The sequence below is a fragment of the Lutra lutra genome, chromosome 2 (assembly GCF_902655055.1).
Source record: "Lutra lutra chromosome 2, mLutLut1.2, whole genome shotgun sequence".
In the NCBI taxonomy this organism is placed as follows: Eukaryota; Metazoa; Chordata; class Mammalia; order Carnivora; family Mustelidae; genus Lutra; species Lutra lutra.
In genome coordinates this window covers 141,157,177-141,173,394 of record NC_062279.1, presented here as the reverse complement: position 1 = coordinate 141,173,394, position 16,218 = coordinate 141,157,177, and the positions used below count along the sequence as shown (strand labels likewise).

The window sequence follows — 16,218 nt, the reverse complement described above, 5'->3', positions numbered from 1 at the left end:
AGGCAGGGGGAGAGGGGGAAGCAGACCTCCTGCTGAGCAGATGCAGGGCTTGATACCAGGACCCTAAGATCATGACCTGAGCTGAAGGCAGAGGCTTAACCCACTGAGCCACCCAGGTGCTCCCAGAAAGTTTTTAATAGAATCTTTGAGGGGGGAAGGGACACAGATACACGAACTTCCACGTGGCAAAATATTAGCAAAGTCAGCAGATGGGAAATATTTGCAACTTGTCAGAGCTCATTTTTTTTAAAGATTTCATTTATTTATTTGACACACAGAGAGAGATATCACAAGTAGGCAGAGAGGCAGGCAGAGGGGGAGAGGGAAGCAGGCTCCCTGCCAAGCAGAGAGCCTGATGAGGGGCTCAATCCCAGGAACCTGGGATCATGACCTGAGCTGAAGGCAGAGACTTAACCCACTGAGCCACCCAGGTGCCTCCAGAGCTGATTTTCTTAATGAACAAAGAGCTCCTACAACTTATATAAGCTAATAAACCAACAGGAAAATGACCAAAGGATATGGACATACAATTCACAGAAAAGGAGCCAGGAAGAACGCTTTACCATATGAAAAAATGCTCAACACCTGCCTCGTAAAAGACAAGTGAATAATAGCCCTGAGATGCCAGTGTTCCATGGGGCTTGGTAAAGATCAGGATGCTTGCCACCAAGCCGAGGGAGGGAGGGTTCCAAAGTCAGTGTTCTTGCAAGGTCGTTTCTGGGAAAGCAAGCTGAAGTCCCAGGGCCTCAGCCCACAGATACGTGCGGCTGTGTGTGAAGACGGGCGTGTCCAAGCACACCTGTGGCAGGACAGCGAAGTACAGTATATAGGGCAGGGGAAGGGTCTTCCTGCCCAGCACTCTGGACAGCTCGAAATGCCACAGAACCCGGGGAAAAACTGAAAAAAGAACTTTTTCAAAACTCTGGAAATTAACCAAAGACCCATAACAATCCAAGCAGGGTTCATCCTAGAAAAATGGCTCAATCTTGGTGGGAAGGCAAACCCTGTGGCATTTTCAGTTGATTATGCCCACACCCTCTCTCCAGCTCTGCAGTGGCCTCCATACCCAGCAGCCTCAGAGCCGTAGCAGCCCCCGGGAGGGGAAGACAGGGTCTGGGGCACCCCAAGACCCCACCCTCACTCCTCTCAACTCCACCTGTCACTCCTGAACTTGTCTGGCTGCTACCTGGAAAAAACCCACTCACCAGGCTCGTCTTTTTCCTGGCCTGACTCAACTGGCTCAGTGTGGGTCTGTAGAGAACAATCAGGGCTACTGTTGAACAATGCAGTGGCCTGCAATGGCGACACCGATTGACCAAGGACGCTGGTGAAAAATCTCAGAAGACTTGAAGAGTACTTAGCTCTCACCACTGGTTGAGCTTGAGGCCCTGAACAAGCAGGAAGTGTGAGCTAAAACGGAGTCGGCAACTGCCTGAGTGTTCAAGGTGTGCCCGACACACATGCGTGGCTTTCTGCCAAAACCACAACACTTCTTGGATCGAAGCATTTAAGGAAGTCTCTGATCATTAGTGATCACTAAGCTGACCAAACAGATACTTCAGTGGCCAAGCATGACAAAGAATACAATTTTTTAAATAATTAGTCCAGAAAAGACACTAAATAAACAGCAACAAGAAGTTGTGGGGCAAGGGATCTGATTTCCAGAGTCGCCACGTTATGTTATCTAAAATGTCTAATTTCAACAAAAAAATTAAGACACACAAGGAAACAGGTAAGTACGGCCCATACATAAGGAGCAGAGCAGTCAATGGAAACGGTCCCTGAACAAGGCCAGATGTTGAACTTATTAGACAAACACTGTAAACCAATTCTTATAAATATTTTCAAAGAAGTAAAGGAAGCCATGTCTAAAGAATTAAAATATGAGATAATGTTTCACCAAATAGAGAACATTGGTAAAAAGAAATTATAGAAGAGAACCAAACAGAAAATTCTGGACTTGGAAAGTACAAGTGAAATGAAAAAATCATGGGGCACCTGGGTGGCTCAGTTGGTTAAGCCTCTGCCTTCAGCTCAGGTCATGATCCCAGGGTCCTGGGATCGAGTCCACACCAGGCTCTCTGCTCAGCAGGGAGCCTGCTTCTCTACCCCCTCCCCCCGCCTGCCTCTCTGCCTACTTGTGATCTCTGTCAAATAAATAAATAAAATCTTTTAAAAAAATGAAAAAATCATTATAGCAAGTAAATATTAGATTTTACTTGGCAAAAGAAAGAATCTGTGACCCAGAAGATAGACCAATAGGTTCATTCTGAGGAACAGAAAAAAGAATGAAGAAAAATGAACAAGGCTTCAGGGACCAGAGAGACACCACCAGCCCTCTGATACACATAAAGGGAGTCCAACGACATGAGGGAGACAGACAGACAGACAGACAGACACACACACACACACACACACACACAGAGGCAGAAAGAACCTTTTTGAAGAAATAATGTCCCCAAACCTCCCAAATTTGATGACTGACAACCTCTATACCCAAGAAGCTCAATGAATTCTAAGGAAGACACACACAAAGAGATCCATAACTAGACACATTTTAAAATTGTCAAAAGTCAAAGACAGGGGCGCCTGGGTGGCTCAGTGGGTTAAAGCCTCTGCCTTTGGCTCAAGTCATGATCCCGGAGTCCTGGGATCAAGCCCCACATCGGGCTCTGTGCTCAGCAGGGGGCCTGCTTCTTCCTTTCTCTCTCTCTGCCTGCCTCTCTGCCTACTTGTGATCTCTGTCAAATAAATAAATAAAATCTCTAAAAAAAAAAGTCAAAGACAAAGAGCATCTTGAAAGTAGCAAGGAAAAAAAAATCCAACTTACTGTGTACAAGGCACCTTCCAAAAACCCAGCTTATTAACACTGGCTTCTCGTCAGTGGACACCAGAAGGCAGTGGGATTACACATTCAAAGTGTTAGAACAGAAAAACTATTAACAACATATCAAAATCCAGTGAAGCTATTCTTCAAAAGTGAAGAAGTTAAGACATTCCAGATAAACGAGCATTGGGACAATTCATTACCAGCAGACCTACCCCTCAAGAAACACTGAAGGGCACCCTGCAGACCAAAGTGAAAGACACAAGCCAAATCCACAAGAAACGGAGAGTGCTGGTCAAGGCGGCCACACAGCCCAAGAGCAGACAGTATAATGTAAGTCTTTTCTTTTTCTATCTGACTTTAAAGAGCTGCAAAAAGCAATAATCACAAAACCTTGTTGACAGGCTCACAATCTATCAAGATGTAATTAGTACGGCAAAAATGGCACAAAGGTGCTAGTGGAGAACATACCTATATAAGAACAGAGCTTTTGTAAGCCTCCCGAAACGGAGCTGATACAAAGCCATACTGGATTGTATTTACTTGTTCACTGGAATCTTCAGAGCCACCACTGAAGAATTCCCCAAAAAACCCAAAACTCAGTGAAAGATACAGGGGAATCCAGTGAACATCCATGCAACACACACACACACACACACACACACACACACACACAGCAATGGGAAAAAGAAGAAAAAAGATGTGTAGAAAAACTGGGAAATGGTAGACATAAATCTTCCCTTCTCAGTAATTACATTAAAGGTAAATGAACTAAATATTACACTTGGAGGCAGAGATCAGCTGCATGGAAGTACAAGGATGGAAGAAGATATAGTGATATATAGAAGTCCTATGTCTTCTATATATAGTGATATATAGAAGACATATGATAGAATTCAACATCACATGTTATCATATGTAGACACTGCAAGGCGTGAGGACACCATACAAAAGAGACTTTAAGACAAAAGCTGTTATAGAGACAGAAAAGACCCCATGACAAAAGGGTCAATCCATCAGGAAGAGTATGGACTTATCAACAGAGCCCAAAAACACATGAAGTAAACTGACAGAAAGAAAAGGAGAAAGAGACAATCAAGAATAACAGAGGCAGCAACACCCCACTTTCAAGAATGGACAGGACAACTGGGTTAAAGGTCAACAGGTCTCAAGTGTACACAGAACATTCTCCCAGGAGAGCACATATATGAAATAAGTCTTAAATTTCAAAGGACTGAAATTTATACACAATGTATTCTTTGGCCACATGGAATGAAATTAGAAATCAAATGACAAAAGAAAATTTGGGAAATTAACAAGTATGTGGAAATTAAACCAACTCCTGAATAATCAGTATGTAAAGGAAATTCAAGAGAAATTAGAAAATACTTGGAGATATAGATGAAACACAACATACCAAAACTCATGCAATGAAGCTACAACAGTGCTTAGACGAAAACTTAGTTGTAAACACCTACATGGAAAAGTAACTACACCTCAAATCAATAAGCTAATCTTCTATCTTAAGAAACTAGAAAGAAGGTCATCTGGGTAGCTCAGATGATCAAGAGTCTGTCTTTGGCTCAGGTCATGATCCCAGGGTCATGGGATTGAGCCCTGCATCGGGCTCCCTGCCTGCTTCTCCTTCTACTGCTCCCCCTGCTGTGTTCTCTCGCTCTGTCAAATAAATAAATAAATAAATAAATAAATAAATAAATAAAAAGAAACTAAAGAGTAAACCCAAAGCAACCCAAAATTTTTAAATTATTTTTTATTACTTTTTTGAATTTATAAACTTGTATTATTATAAAGATCAGTAGAAATTAATAAAACAAACAATGAAAAAAATGAGAGAAAAATCAACAAAACCACAAGTTGGGTTTTAAATAGATCAATAAAATTGATAAGCCATTAGCTAGACTGGCCAAGAAAATTTTAAAAAGTGAGAAAACACTCACATTTCTAAAATCAGGAATGAAAGAAGAGACATTGCCAGCAAGCTTCCAGAAGTAAAAAACATTACAAAGGAATACCCTAAACAACACTATGTCAACAAATTACAACCAAAACCCCACATGAAATAGATAAATTCCTAAAAATATAGAAACTACTGAGACGGACTCAAGGAAGAACAGGAAATCTAAACAGATCTATAATAAATAAAGACAATAAATTAATTTTTAAAAAGATTTTATTTATTTGTCAAGGAGAAAAAGAGCACAAGCAGGGGGAATAGGAGCAGAGGGAGAAGCAGACTCCCCACTGAGCAGGGAGCCCAAAGCAGGACTCGATCCCAGGATCCTGGGATCATGACCTGAGACGAAGGCAGATGCTTCACCAACTGAGCCACCCAGGCACCCAAGAAAATAAATTAATTTTTTAAAAAAGTCTCACAAGGAAAAGCCCAGGACAAAACTTCACTGGTAAATTCCACCAAATGTTTAAAGAATTACTATAAATCCTTCACAAACTCTTCCAAAAAACAGAAGAGGAAGGAACATTTCCCAGCTTAATCTGTGAGGCCCATACTACTCTGATACCAAAGCCAGACAGACGTCATTAAGAAGAAAAGTCTGTGGTAATCTCTTTTATGAACAGAGACACAAAAATCCTTAACAAAATACTAGCAAACTAGGTCAGTGGAATTGTACAATATTAGCAAACCAGGTGTAATAACAAATACAAAGAATTATATACCACGACCAACTAGGATTTATCCCGTGAATGCAAGGGTGTGGTTCAGCATATGAAAAACAATTCATGTAATATACCATATCAACAGAATAAAGATAAAAACTACATGATCATTTTAATAGATACAGAAAGACATATGATAGAATTCAATATCCTTTCAAGACAAAAACATTCAACAAACTAGAATTAGAAGGGAACTTTCTCATCCTGGCAAAAAGCACCTACAAAAACCCATGGCCTACACCATTCTCAATGGTGAAAGACTGAAAGCTTTCTCCCCAAGACCAGGAACAAGATGAAGATGTCTGCTCTCACCACTGCTATTTGACACTGGACTGGAGTTCTTAATTTACCAAGGCAATTAGGCAAAAGAAAGACAAGCATCCAAATCAGAAAGAAAGCATTCTATTTGCAGATGACATGATTATGCGTAGAGAAAATCCCAAGGGATCTACACACACACATACACACACACACACACACACACACACACACACACACAGAACTGAGCTCAGCACAGTTTCAGGCTACAAGACCAACATACAAAAATCAATTATGTTTACAATAATATCAAAAAGAATAAAATACGTAGGGATAAATTTAACGAAATAAGTGTAAAACTTGTACACTGAAAACTACACAAAACTATTGAAATAAGCTAAAGAAGAGGCAAATAATAAGAATATCCCAAGTTCATGAATCATAAAACTTAATATGAAGATGACAGTGCTTTCCAAAGTAATCCCTAGATTCAACAAAATCTCTATCAAAATCTCAGCTGCCCTTTTTTGGTAGAAATCAACAAGCTGATCCTAAAATTCATTTGGAATTGCAAGGGACCCAGAATGCCCAAAATAATCTTGAAAAAGCCAAAGTGGGAGGACTTAATTTCAGGGTTCAAAACCACAAAGCTATAATGACCAAGACACGGCAGCACTGGCACAAGGATATGTAGGTCAGTGGAACAGAACGCAGACTCCTGAAATAAACTCTTACGTTTATGGCCAGTGGATGATCAGCAAGGTGTGATGGTAATTCAGTGGGGGAAAGAATAATTTTGCAACAGATGGTGCTGGGACAACTGGGATACACACACAAAAGAATGAAGGTGGACCCCTACCTCACACCATATACAAAAATTAACTCAAAATGGATCAAATACCTAAATTTAATAGCTAAAACTATAAAACTTTCAGGAGAAAACAGGAGTAAATCATGATCTTGGACCAGGCAATCTTGGACCAGAAACACACGAAACAAAAGTAAAAACAGATACCGGGTGTTATCAAAATGAACAACTCAGTGCTTCAAAAAGGGCACTATCAAGAAAGTGAAAAGAGAGTGGGAGAAAATATTTGCAAACAATGTAAGGGTCTAGAATATATAAAGAATTCTTTTTTAAAAAGGTTTTTTATTTCAGAGCGAGAGAGCGAGCAAGTGTGTGAGCACAAGCAGGGGGAGAGGCAGAGGCAGAGGGCGAAGCAAACCCTACACTGAGCAGGGAGCCTGATGTGAGACTGGCTCCCAGCACCCTGAGATCATAACCTGAGCCTAAGAGAGAAGTTTAACTGACTGAGCCACTCAGGTGCCCCCTAGAATATATAAAGAATTCTAACAACTCAAACAATGCAATTAAAAATGGACAAAGAATCTGAATAGGTATTTCTCCCAAAAAATACACAAATGGCCAATAAGCACATGAAAAGATAATTACCATCATTAGTCGTTAGGAAAATACAAATTAAAATGCAAATCAAGATACCACTTCAGGGACGCCTGGGTGTCTCAGTTGGTTAAGCATCTGCTTTGGGCTCAGGTCATGTTCCCAGGGTCCTGGGATTGAGCCCTACATGGAGCTCCCTGCTCATTGAGGAACTTGTTTTTCCCTCTACTTCTGCCCCTCCCCCTTCTCATGCTCTCTTTCTCTCAAATAAAATCTTAAAAAAAAAAACAAAAAAAAAAAACCACTTCACACCCAGGTGTCTAAGATTAAGCAGAGATCATGTGTTGGCAAGAACACAGAGAAACTGGACCCCTTGCGCTGTGGCAGGAATATAAGTAAAACAGAGCAACAGGGCAGCTGCTTTTGAACAGTCTGGCGGTTCATCAACAAGTAAACACAGAGTAACCAAATGAACTAGCAGTTCCACTTCTAGGCATAAACCTAAGAGAAATGAAAATATATGTCCACACAAAACTCGGACACACATGTTCACAGAAGCATTACTCATCACAGCCAAATGGTGTGAGAACTCCCCAAATGTCTGTGATACGGAGGTGTCATTGCGCAGCCATATTCCACAACACGCAAGATCCCTGGAGACGCTGTGCTAAGTGAATGGAGGAAGCAGACACAAAAGGCCACACATTGCTAGGACGCCGTCCACCCAGAAAGGACAGAGCCACGAACAAATCAGGAGAGGCCAGGGGCTAGAGGAAGGACAAGAGGAGTGACAGAAAATGGGGATAGGCTTTCTTCTGGGGTGACGGAAAGTTCTGGAACCTGGTGTACAGGTTCTGGTCTAGGTTATATAGCGCACTTCATGCCACTAAGTGGTACACTTTGAAAGGGTGAATTCTAGGGTGGGAGAGTATGAGGCTGTTTTTTAAAAACATGAAAACCGTGAGGTAGTTGCTGGCATTCTGATGCATAACCATCACCAAAGTGCTCCGTGAGCTGGAAACGCGAGCGGTGACGCCGAGTGGCTCATGACCCTGCTTGTCTTAAAAACAGTGTTTATGTGAAAGTGTGAGGTTTCTCAAAGTCCCTCTGAGTGACCACTGCCCAGGGAGAAGGCTGGGAAGTGGGAGTTGGGGCTCTTCAAGGACACACTGCCTGTGTCACCTCCAGGCTCTCAGGCAGGCCAGACCCATATAACCTGGATGGCAGTGGCTCCTCAGGGCAGGGCCGTGGCTCCCCAGGGCAGGGGAGCGTCAGTACCTCTGGGGCACTGTGATTAGAACGCGAACTATTTCCTCCCAAGAAATCCATGCAACAAATGGTGGCTGTGGTTCCAGCCCAGTCCCGGGTCTGCGCTCCCATCCTGCACCCTGGCTGAGGGAGGCCGGAAGAGGGGCCGACAGCCAGGGGGGCTGCACACACCACGTCTGGCCCTCTAATTCAGCGCATAGTTAAACTGGTTTGCAAACTTCTCGTGCTTCTTCCGGTCCATCTGATTCATGACTGTGACCACCCTTTGCACAGCAGCCCTGTGGGGAAAGCAGAGTGAGAGGAGATCAGGGAAGCCTGGCCAGGGCTCTGGGCTCCGAGCGTGGTCTGGCTGGGATCAGGCCCTAGTACCTCAGTGGCTGCCCCATGCAGACCGCTCAGACTGTGCAGATGGGCAACACAGCCCAGAAGTGGCTGCAGCCTACCTGTCCGGAGCCTAAAGCAACCCCGTGGGAGCTCCAAGCTCCGAGCCCCCAGGATCCCGACCTCACCAGAGCCAGGCTGCACCACCGACTGACAGCAGAGCCTGCCCAGCAGGCCAGAGGGGGAGCAGACCAAGGGCAGTAAGGCAGCACCAGACCCTCCCCAGCCCCATGCACAGCGCCCTAGGACAGAGCCGCGGGGCAGCACCACAGGCCTGCCAGCAAAGACTTGAATGGGCCATCAAGTGTGTCTCGCTGCCCAGCCTGTCTGCTGCCTGCTCAGCAGGGCCCTGGGCCCAAGAGGAAGCCTCCGAGGTCGCCAAGCAGCGATGCCCTGCTGCCTCCAAGTGCCCGTGTGACCACCAGGTGCGACTCCGGGGCTCAGTCACCTGTGGCTCTCCAACAGGACGAGCTCACAGGGCTCTCTCCTGTCCGACCCTGCACAGGCCAAGTATGTAGTGATGCTGGCCAGGATGCATGCCTCCTACGGCCACCGCATGGAGGAGAATGCCTTCTAGGTGTCATCTGCTTGAGAAGGCTGCCCTACGAGGATGGCCTGACAGCACCCACAACATGTGCATAGATCCAACCAAGGAGCCCACGGCCTCACAGGGCTTCCTATAGGAGCACCCTGAGTGTGCTCGTCTGGCCAGCCCTGGTGGTGGGCAGGCAGTGAGAGCACTGGCTGGAGGCCTTCCTGCCTGGGCCCTGCCGAGTCCCCAGCAGCCAGGCATGTACAGCTGGGCTGTGGAGATGCCCCGTCCCTGAGCCCCCTCCCTGGCAGCACTGGCCAAGGTCTGCTAAAGCAGAGACCCATGTGGTGTCTCCCATCTCCCCAGTCTTGGCCGGCCTCCCCTGCCTGCTGTGCCCACACGGACGTCCCGAGGCATGGATCACAAGAGAGCCCCCCAGGGCCAGCTGGCCCTGCACCAGCAGCCTCCATGGAGGCCTCCCCCCCACCACCAGAAAAGGAGGGAGTGCTGGCTGGTCAGTGAAGCTCATCCACCCCCTTTGGGGTGACGAGCTTCAGGCCCCTCTAGTGTCCCCAAATCCAGGGACGGGGGACAGGCATGGGGCGAGTAGCTCTTACTTGGCAAACACCTTCTTGGCAATACGTGCACGGGCGGTGTCGGCCCGCCGTTTCAGGTCGGTGAGGCCAGGATGCTTCCTCCTCTTGCCCTTGGCGCTCCTGTTGGACTCAGACGAGCCAAGGTCCACTCCAGTGGCAGCCTCCACATCTCTCATAAACTCGGGGTCCTGCCAATCTGCAAAGAGACCCCAAGATTTCAAGACACTCCTGACACCGACCAGAGAGCCTCTCTCCCGAGCCCCGACCCCTCTTGGCCCACTGCTGGCCAGCAACAAAGGGGGTGGATGGCAAGGCAGAGCTGCCCACCCATCCTGGGCCCACAGGCCCCTGTGCCACCAGATGCCAGAAAAGAGCTGGGAGAGGACCCAGAAGCTTCATCTGGTGTACCCACTAGCCCCCCGGGCAGGAAGGCAGCTGAGATGGGCGCCCGTGGCAGGCTACTTCCCAGCCTCCAGCAGGACTAGTCCACCCGGCCCCCGGTGACAGCGGCCAGACCCATCTGATGACTGGTGTTTGGGTGCAGCAGGGGAGCGAGGGCCCAGCGCTCAGGACAGGCTGAGCTTTCTTTTTTACTTGTCCAAAGAGGACTTGGCAATGGGCTTCAATGAGGGAGTCAGTTTACCAGGGCAGTTCTGTTCTTCCTGCTACGGCCCAGGTCAGGCAAGGCAGCAGGGGACGCTGCTCCACGTCCCACAGATCCCGGCCTCGCCAGCCTGGGGCTGCACCACAGCCAGGCCAGCATGCTCATCTGCCAGGACCAAGGGTTGCTTTCACTGTCTCATGCCGGGGTCCCCACAGCCCCACTCCTGCCCTGGCTTCTCCTTCCCATCCTGGCCTCAGCTTCCTGGTCCCAGTGGGAGCAGGCCTGCGTCTGGAAGGTGGGGTTGGGCTTTGTGATATCAGGCGCATCCTGGTCAGGAGGGTGACAGCATAGCCCCCCTCATGTGCCCAGACCTTGGGCCACTGAGCCCGGCTCACAGGAGGGTACCAAGCACCCCACATGCCATTGGTGCCCACCAGGCCCATGGGAACCCCACAGAACGTGCGCCCCAGACAGATGGCTAGGCCTCCCCAAGTTGATTTTTTTGAAGTGAAGGAGTACAGGACCGCACAATTCAGATCCAGGGACGATTAATCCGAGATTAAGGAAAACTGTCTAAACAGTTTATCTCCCATAATAAGAAGGCACCACAGTTTAGGGGCCCAGTGAATGGAGCAATTGTTTAAACACCACGGAAAAATACCGGCGGCCGGGAGAGATGGAATGAGCATCTCAGTAAAATGAAGGAGCAATTTAAAAGCCTTTGAGGAAAATCAATAGCTGCTGGGGCCGCACGGCCTTCCTGTGCGCTGGCGGGCCTGGAGCTTGGCGCATTGTCACCAAGGTTAGCGCCAGGGAAAGAAAATTGCTGCGCGTGCGAGGGAGGCGGGGATCAATACTGTAGTTAGTAAAGAGATGCTATTTCACATCTGACTGGCCAGCGCCGGCCCGCGGCCGCAGCCCGATACCTGTTGTTAACAAGTCACCGAGGCCTGGAGAACCAGATACTCTTCAGGGTTGACACAAAAAATACGCACTTAATTTGCTACTGAGTGTGAGCCACCAGGGAAGGCCTCGCCCCGCGGATTAGTAGGTCAGGGGCCCCTCCCTGCTGCTGTCCCCGGCCTGGGGGCTCAGACACAGCATCAGCCTGAAATCTCACATCTGTCAAAGGGAAAGACCCCACTAATGACGATAAACTCCACCTGGCTGGGACCCTCACGTGCAGGCCAGCGCTGCCCCCATGCACATGGGGGCTCCAGGTCCACAATGTGGCTTTCTTGGGACATCAAAAGCCCCAGATGGCCAGGACCTCCAGACCCTAGCCCAGGCTTGACAAACCACAGAGACTCCGAGACGGGTCAGAGGTCTGATGGGTAACCCCCACATTCTGAACATACCCACATGCTTCCCAGACAGTGACAGCCACTTCTAGGGGACACCATGTGACCCTGCTATCCAGGGGCCCTCAGGAGTCACGGGGTGGCCAGCCTGTGGCACGTGCCCAGCACAGGGCACTGACACACATACCGTGTTGAGACAAGTTCCCCAAGTTGTCCTGAGAACAACACTTCTGCGGTTCAAGGCCTGAAGCTAGTCTATCAGCCAGAACCTGAAATGGCCTCTGTGTGGAACTGGCTGCCGAGACCTGGGGCTCAGGGCCTAACCTGGGACCTTCTTATGTCTGCCTGGGCATGCACACATGCATGCACATCCCACTTGGACACCCGTGTGCACACACCCACGCACACCCCATTTGCACACCTATCCCACTCGCACACCTGTGCACACGAGCACATGCACTCACAGCTGTGTGCACACACACATCCCAAACCTCCCATGCTACGGAGAACCTGCCGCTCTCCTCTCTGGAGCACAGGCTTTAGCCAATAGCCTTCTTACCTTCATTCTCCAATTTCCTTAAAAACGTGATTCAGAACCCAGACCCGAGCCACCAAACAACATGATGGTTTCTGGCCGTGAGTCTGTTTCTCCCAGGGGGCAGCGATATGAAAACCTGGCCCAATCAGAAGCCCATGTCCCCCGGGGTGCTGCCATGAGTTACAAACACGCTGGAGGCAGCAGGTAGCCGCTGGGTCCCAGGCTATCCCCCCACACAGGCTATCCCCCCACATAGCACCCAGCATCTGCTCTGGCCCCAGACCTACCTGCACGCCCCGCCCCCTTCTGCAGCCGCCTCTGCTCCCAGGCCCTGTCCTCTGGCTGGAGGGGCCGGCCCATGTCATCTCTGGGGATGATCTTCCCGTGGAATGGACACTGGGACAAAGAGGAGAGCAGTTCTGGCCACAGCCACCTCCCTCACTCCAGCCACCTGGTGCTCAGCGCAGCACAGGTGCAGGAAGGGTTGTGTGGGGCAGGCATACAGGAACCAGCGCAGAGCACCGAGGTCCTGGACGTCAGACCCCCAACCCCGGGCATGAGGTGGTGGTGGAGCAACGCGGGCCAGCCACGGACAAGCCCTCTCTGAGGAGGGGCCCCGCCAAGGGCCACAGCTGGCTTCACAAGGGCTGGCGAGAGTCCAGCACTCCATACAGCCGCCCCATTCCAGCGGCAACCATGCCCATGTGTGCCTGTGGTCCTTGCCAGCCATGGCTGCCACCTCACCTTCAGCCGGTCCTGGCGCTCACAGAGCCGGCCGTTGGGCCTCGGGGCACGGCACTGGTGCTGGACGGGCTCGAACCTCCCTGCGAAGGTAATGGAGCGGCTCTGCAGCATCTCCGAGACAGCGGCACTGTCCACTTCTGCGTCCACCTCGCTAGGCTTCCAGAAGCGGTGCTCAGAGTCACACCTGCAACACCAGACTCTCAGAGCCGCCATGGGGAGGCTGCCTGGCACTGTGGCCACAAGGCTAGGCCAGGCAGGGCAGTCTGAGGACAGCGGACCCAGACTTCTGGACCCTGTCGCAGGCCACAAGCCCAAACTCAGAAAGGGTCCTCCCCTGTCCAGCCTCCATGGCTGTCCCCAGCCTGCCAGGACTGCACGCTCCCCAGCAGGTTAACCAGTGGATCCACCTATGCCCCCTTCTTGTCTGCGGCCCCCAGAGGACAGCGCCAGCTGGCACAGTGCAGGGACAGCTCCGGGAAGTCCTCGCAGAGCCCCAGGCCTGGCCCACGTGCAGGGTTGAGTCAGAGCACTGGAGGGGCGAGGATGGGTCAGGAAGGGCCCTAGGCCCAGGCAACCAATCCTTCACACCCCATGATGCCAGACTGTAGGAGCACGGTGCAGGACGTCTCCCCAGGGAGTCACAGGAAGGTTGAGAAGAGGTCTAAAAGGCGCCCCCTGGCACAGTTCTGTGGTCCTACTAGAGTCTGCATGTGGTGATCGCCCCACAGGGAGTGTGAGGCAGAGCTAGGCCCTGGGCCCAGTGGTGTTTGCAGGCCGGGAAAAGATGGGACCAGACACACCCACACTCACTTGAGGATCTTCCCCGGCTGCTCCTGGCCCCAGTAGCACAGGTCCACCCCAAAGGGTACAACAGGTGCCCGGGCCCGCTCTGCTGCCAGCTTCCCAGCCTCCTCGGGTCCCACAGGCGCCCTAATGAGGTCACAACAACAGGACATGCTGACTGTGCATGCAGGAGCTGCCACAGGCCCCGTCTCTCCCTCTTGTCCTCTGCTCTCCTCAAGACACAGACCCCAGGGTCAACACGTCCAAGCAGTGACCTCTGCCACCTTGGGCTCGGGGTCCAGGGCAGCCACTGGGTCCTGGCACCAAGCCCAGCTGTCTTCAGGGAGCTCTGCAGGGACCTGGTCTCGGATCTTTGGACTTCTTCCTGGGTCTGACACCTGTCCCCACCAGCTCTCCAAGGACCCCTCTCTCCCAGGCAAGCCAGAGGCCCAGACAGTGGCAGGTGCTCGTCCAGCCTGGGGCACACCCATGGTCACCTCCACACAGCCAGAGGGGTCTGGGCAGCCTGCACCAGGCAGAGGTAGGCATCTGGAGGTCACCTGGGGCTCGGGGCAGGGAGCGAGTGTCCACGTAGGTGGTGACGCTGGGCAGCAGCAGAGGTGGGGTCATGCGCTTCCTCGTCCCGCCTTGTTGTCCTCCTGGCCTGCAAGCCCCGGGCAGTAGGATCCTTCTCCAGCCCTGGAACAGAGAGGAGCTGTTCCTGGCCACAGCTCCCATGACTCCAGACCGACCCCTAGGGGCACTATGCTCTATCTCTACCCCCTGCTGACGGCCCAGCAGTGATGACCCGTGTCAGCCTGTAGCCAGGCTCCAGCCAGAAGAGGCCACCATGCTGGTGCTTCTGTACACCTCTACCGGAGATGGCCAGAGACGAGGCTACCAGGCTGCAGAGCTTTGTAGGCCAGCGTCCACCCCAAATCCTCAGAACGGGAAGAAGGCAGATTCCTAGCACCATAGGGGCCCTCCCTGGCCCCCTCCGGCCCCTCTCTGCAGGGTGTATGGCCACACTATTCCCCGTGCAGGCCAGGGTCCCAGGGCAGCACACAGTGTGAGTGGCATCAGCAGAGGCATGCCACCCCAAACTCGCTGTGGGAGCTGAGGTCCCGTGGGCTGAGCGCAGTCACATGTGAGGACTGTGACATGCCAGGAAGGAAGCTGAGCAGCATATTCCAGACAGAAGGCGAGATGTCCGGCAGGTCAGGTGTGTTGCATGCTCCCCAAGGGCCGTGGGGCCCGGAGCACACTGGAGCTTCGGAAGAGGAGGGGAGAGCAGAGACCCCCCTGCAATGGACAGAGGTAATGACTCAGGGACTGCAGCGGGCGCCCCAGGTGGTGGGCACCCCAGGCAGCGGGCGTGGGATGAAGCCAGACGGCAGCTTTCACAGCTCAGGTGCGGACACTGGGTGTGCTGCATACCGATGTCAGCATCTTCTCTACTGGCCCCCAAAGCACAGAAAAAAAACCTGGAGTTGGGAAGCAGGTGAAGAAATAAGACACCCAATTTTGCTGGAATTTGGGAACTACCCAAATGGCCCACTGGGTGTCAAGAAAGAGACAGAGAAAACATGGCTGGTAGACTTACAGGGAAACTTAAGGACAATAAGATGAAGAGAAAGATCCAAAAAGCTTCTAGAGAGGAACAGCAGAAAGGGCGAAGGACAAGCATCCCACCAACACCAGTGTTTTTAACAGTGACCGTGAATGCGAAGTCTCTGGAGCTCCTCTTGAGAAGCTTGAAAGAGAAGACGAGCTAGAATTTTCTATCTAGCCCACTAGCACCCTGTGGTACCCGTGAGGGACAGCATCGCACACATGAGACCCTTTCCGGAGCCATAGGAAGGCCTGCTTTGAAAACACTCTCCAAGCGAGTCATCAATCCATCCGTCAGGGAGGAAAGGGAGTTTGGGGCAAGGCTTGCAAGCGGGAGCACAAAGTGATATCTCTGCCTCTCACTGCACACCTGGCACCAGAGCTGAGCTGGGGTGAGCAGGGTGCTGGGCTGGGGGATCGCGGGGGGAGGGCGGTGCAGACAGTGTTACGGGACCAGGACCGTGCACAGGAAACATGATGAACCTTTCAAAAATAAGGGATAACTCTCAGAAAAATCAACACTCTTACAATTTTATCAATATTGATGGGATGTTTTAAAAACTAGCAGAAAAAATATTAACCTACCAAACAAAAGGTGGGGAAAGAAAACCCAGTGGGTAATAAAGTGTCTGGGACACTGAACAACCAGAAACAATTCATTAAACAGATCAAAAT

General features: G+C 50.5%; 1 protein-coding gene across 5 annotated transcripts in view; it reads right to left on the bottom strand.

Moving 5' to 3' along the window:
- Positions 1-11: 11 nt before the first annotated feature.
- Positions 12-16,218, bottom strand: part of UVSSA (UV stimulated scaffold protein A) — a 35,253-nt gene continuing 19,046 nt past the window's right edge. For 2 of the 5 annotated variants that reach the window (XM_047718596.1, XM_047718595.1), the window contains exons 9-14: positions 14,493-14,631; positions 13,960-14,079; positions 13,150-13,333; positions 12,693-12,801; positions 9,984-10,158; positions 7,388-8,731 (exon numbers count right to left, since the gene is read on the bottom strand). In XM_047718596.1, the coding sequence (XP_047574552.1) occupies positions 8,638-8,731; positions 9,984-10,158; positions 12,693-12,801; positions 13,150-13,333; positions 13,960-14,079; positions 14,493-14,631 (821 nt within the window). In that variant the 3' untranslated portion in view covers positions 7,388-8,637. Of the gene's footprint in view, positions 1,389-7,387; positions 8,732-9,983; positions 10,159-12,692; positions 12,802-13,149; positions 13,334-13,959; positions 14,080-14,492; positions 14,632-16,218 lie in introns of those variants that run through there. The other 3 variants (XR_007125246.1, XM_047718597.1, XM_047718599.1) reach the window with 3 other exon arrangements.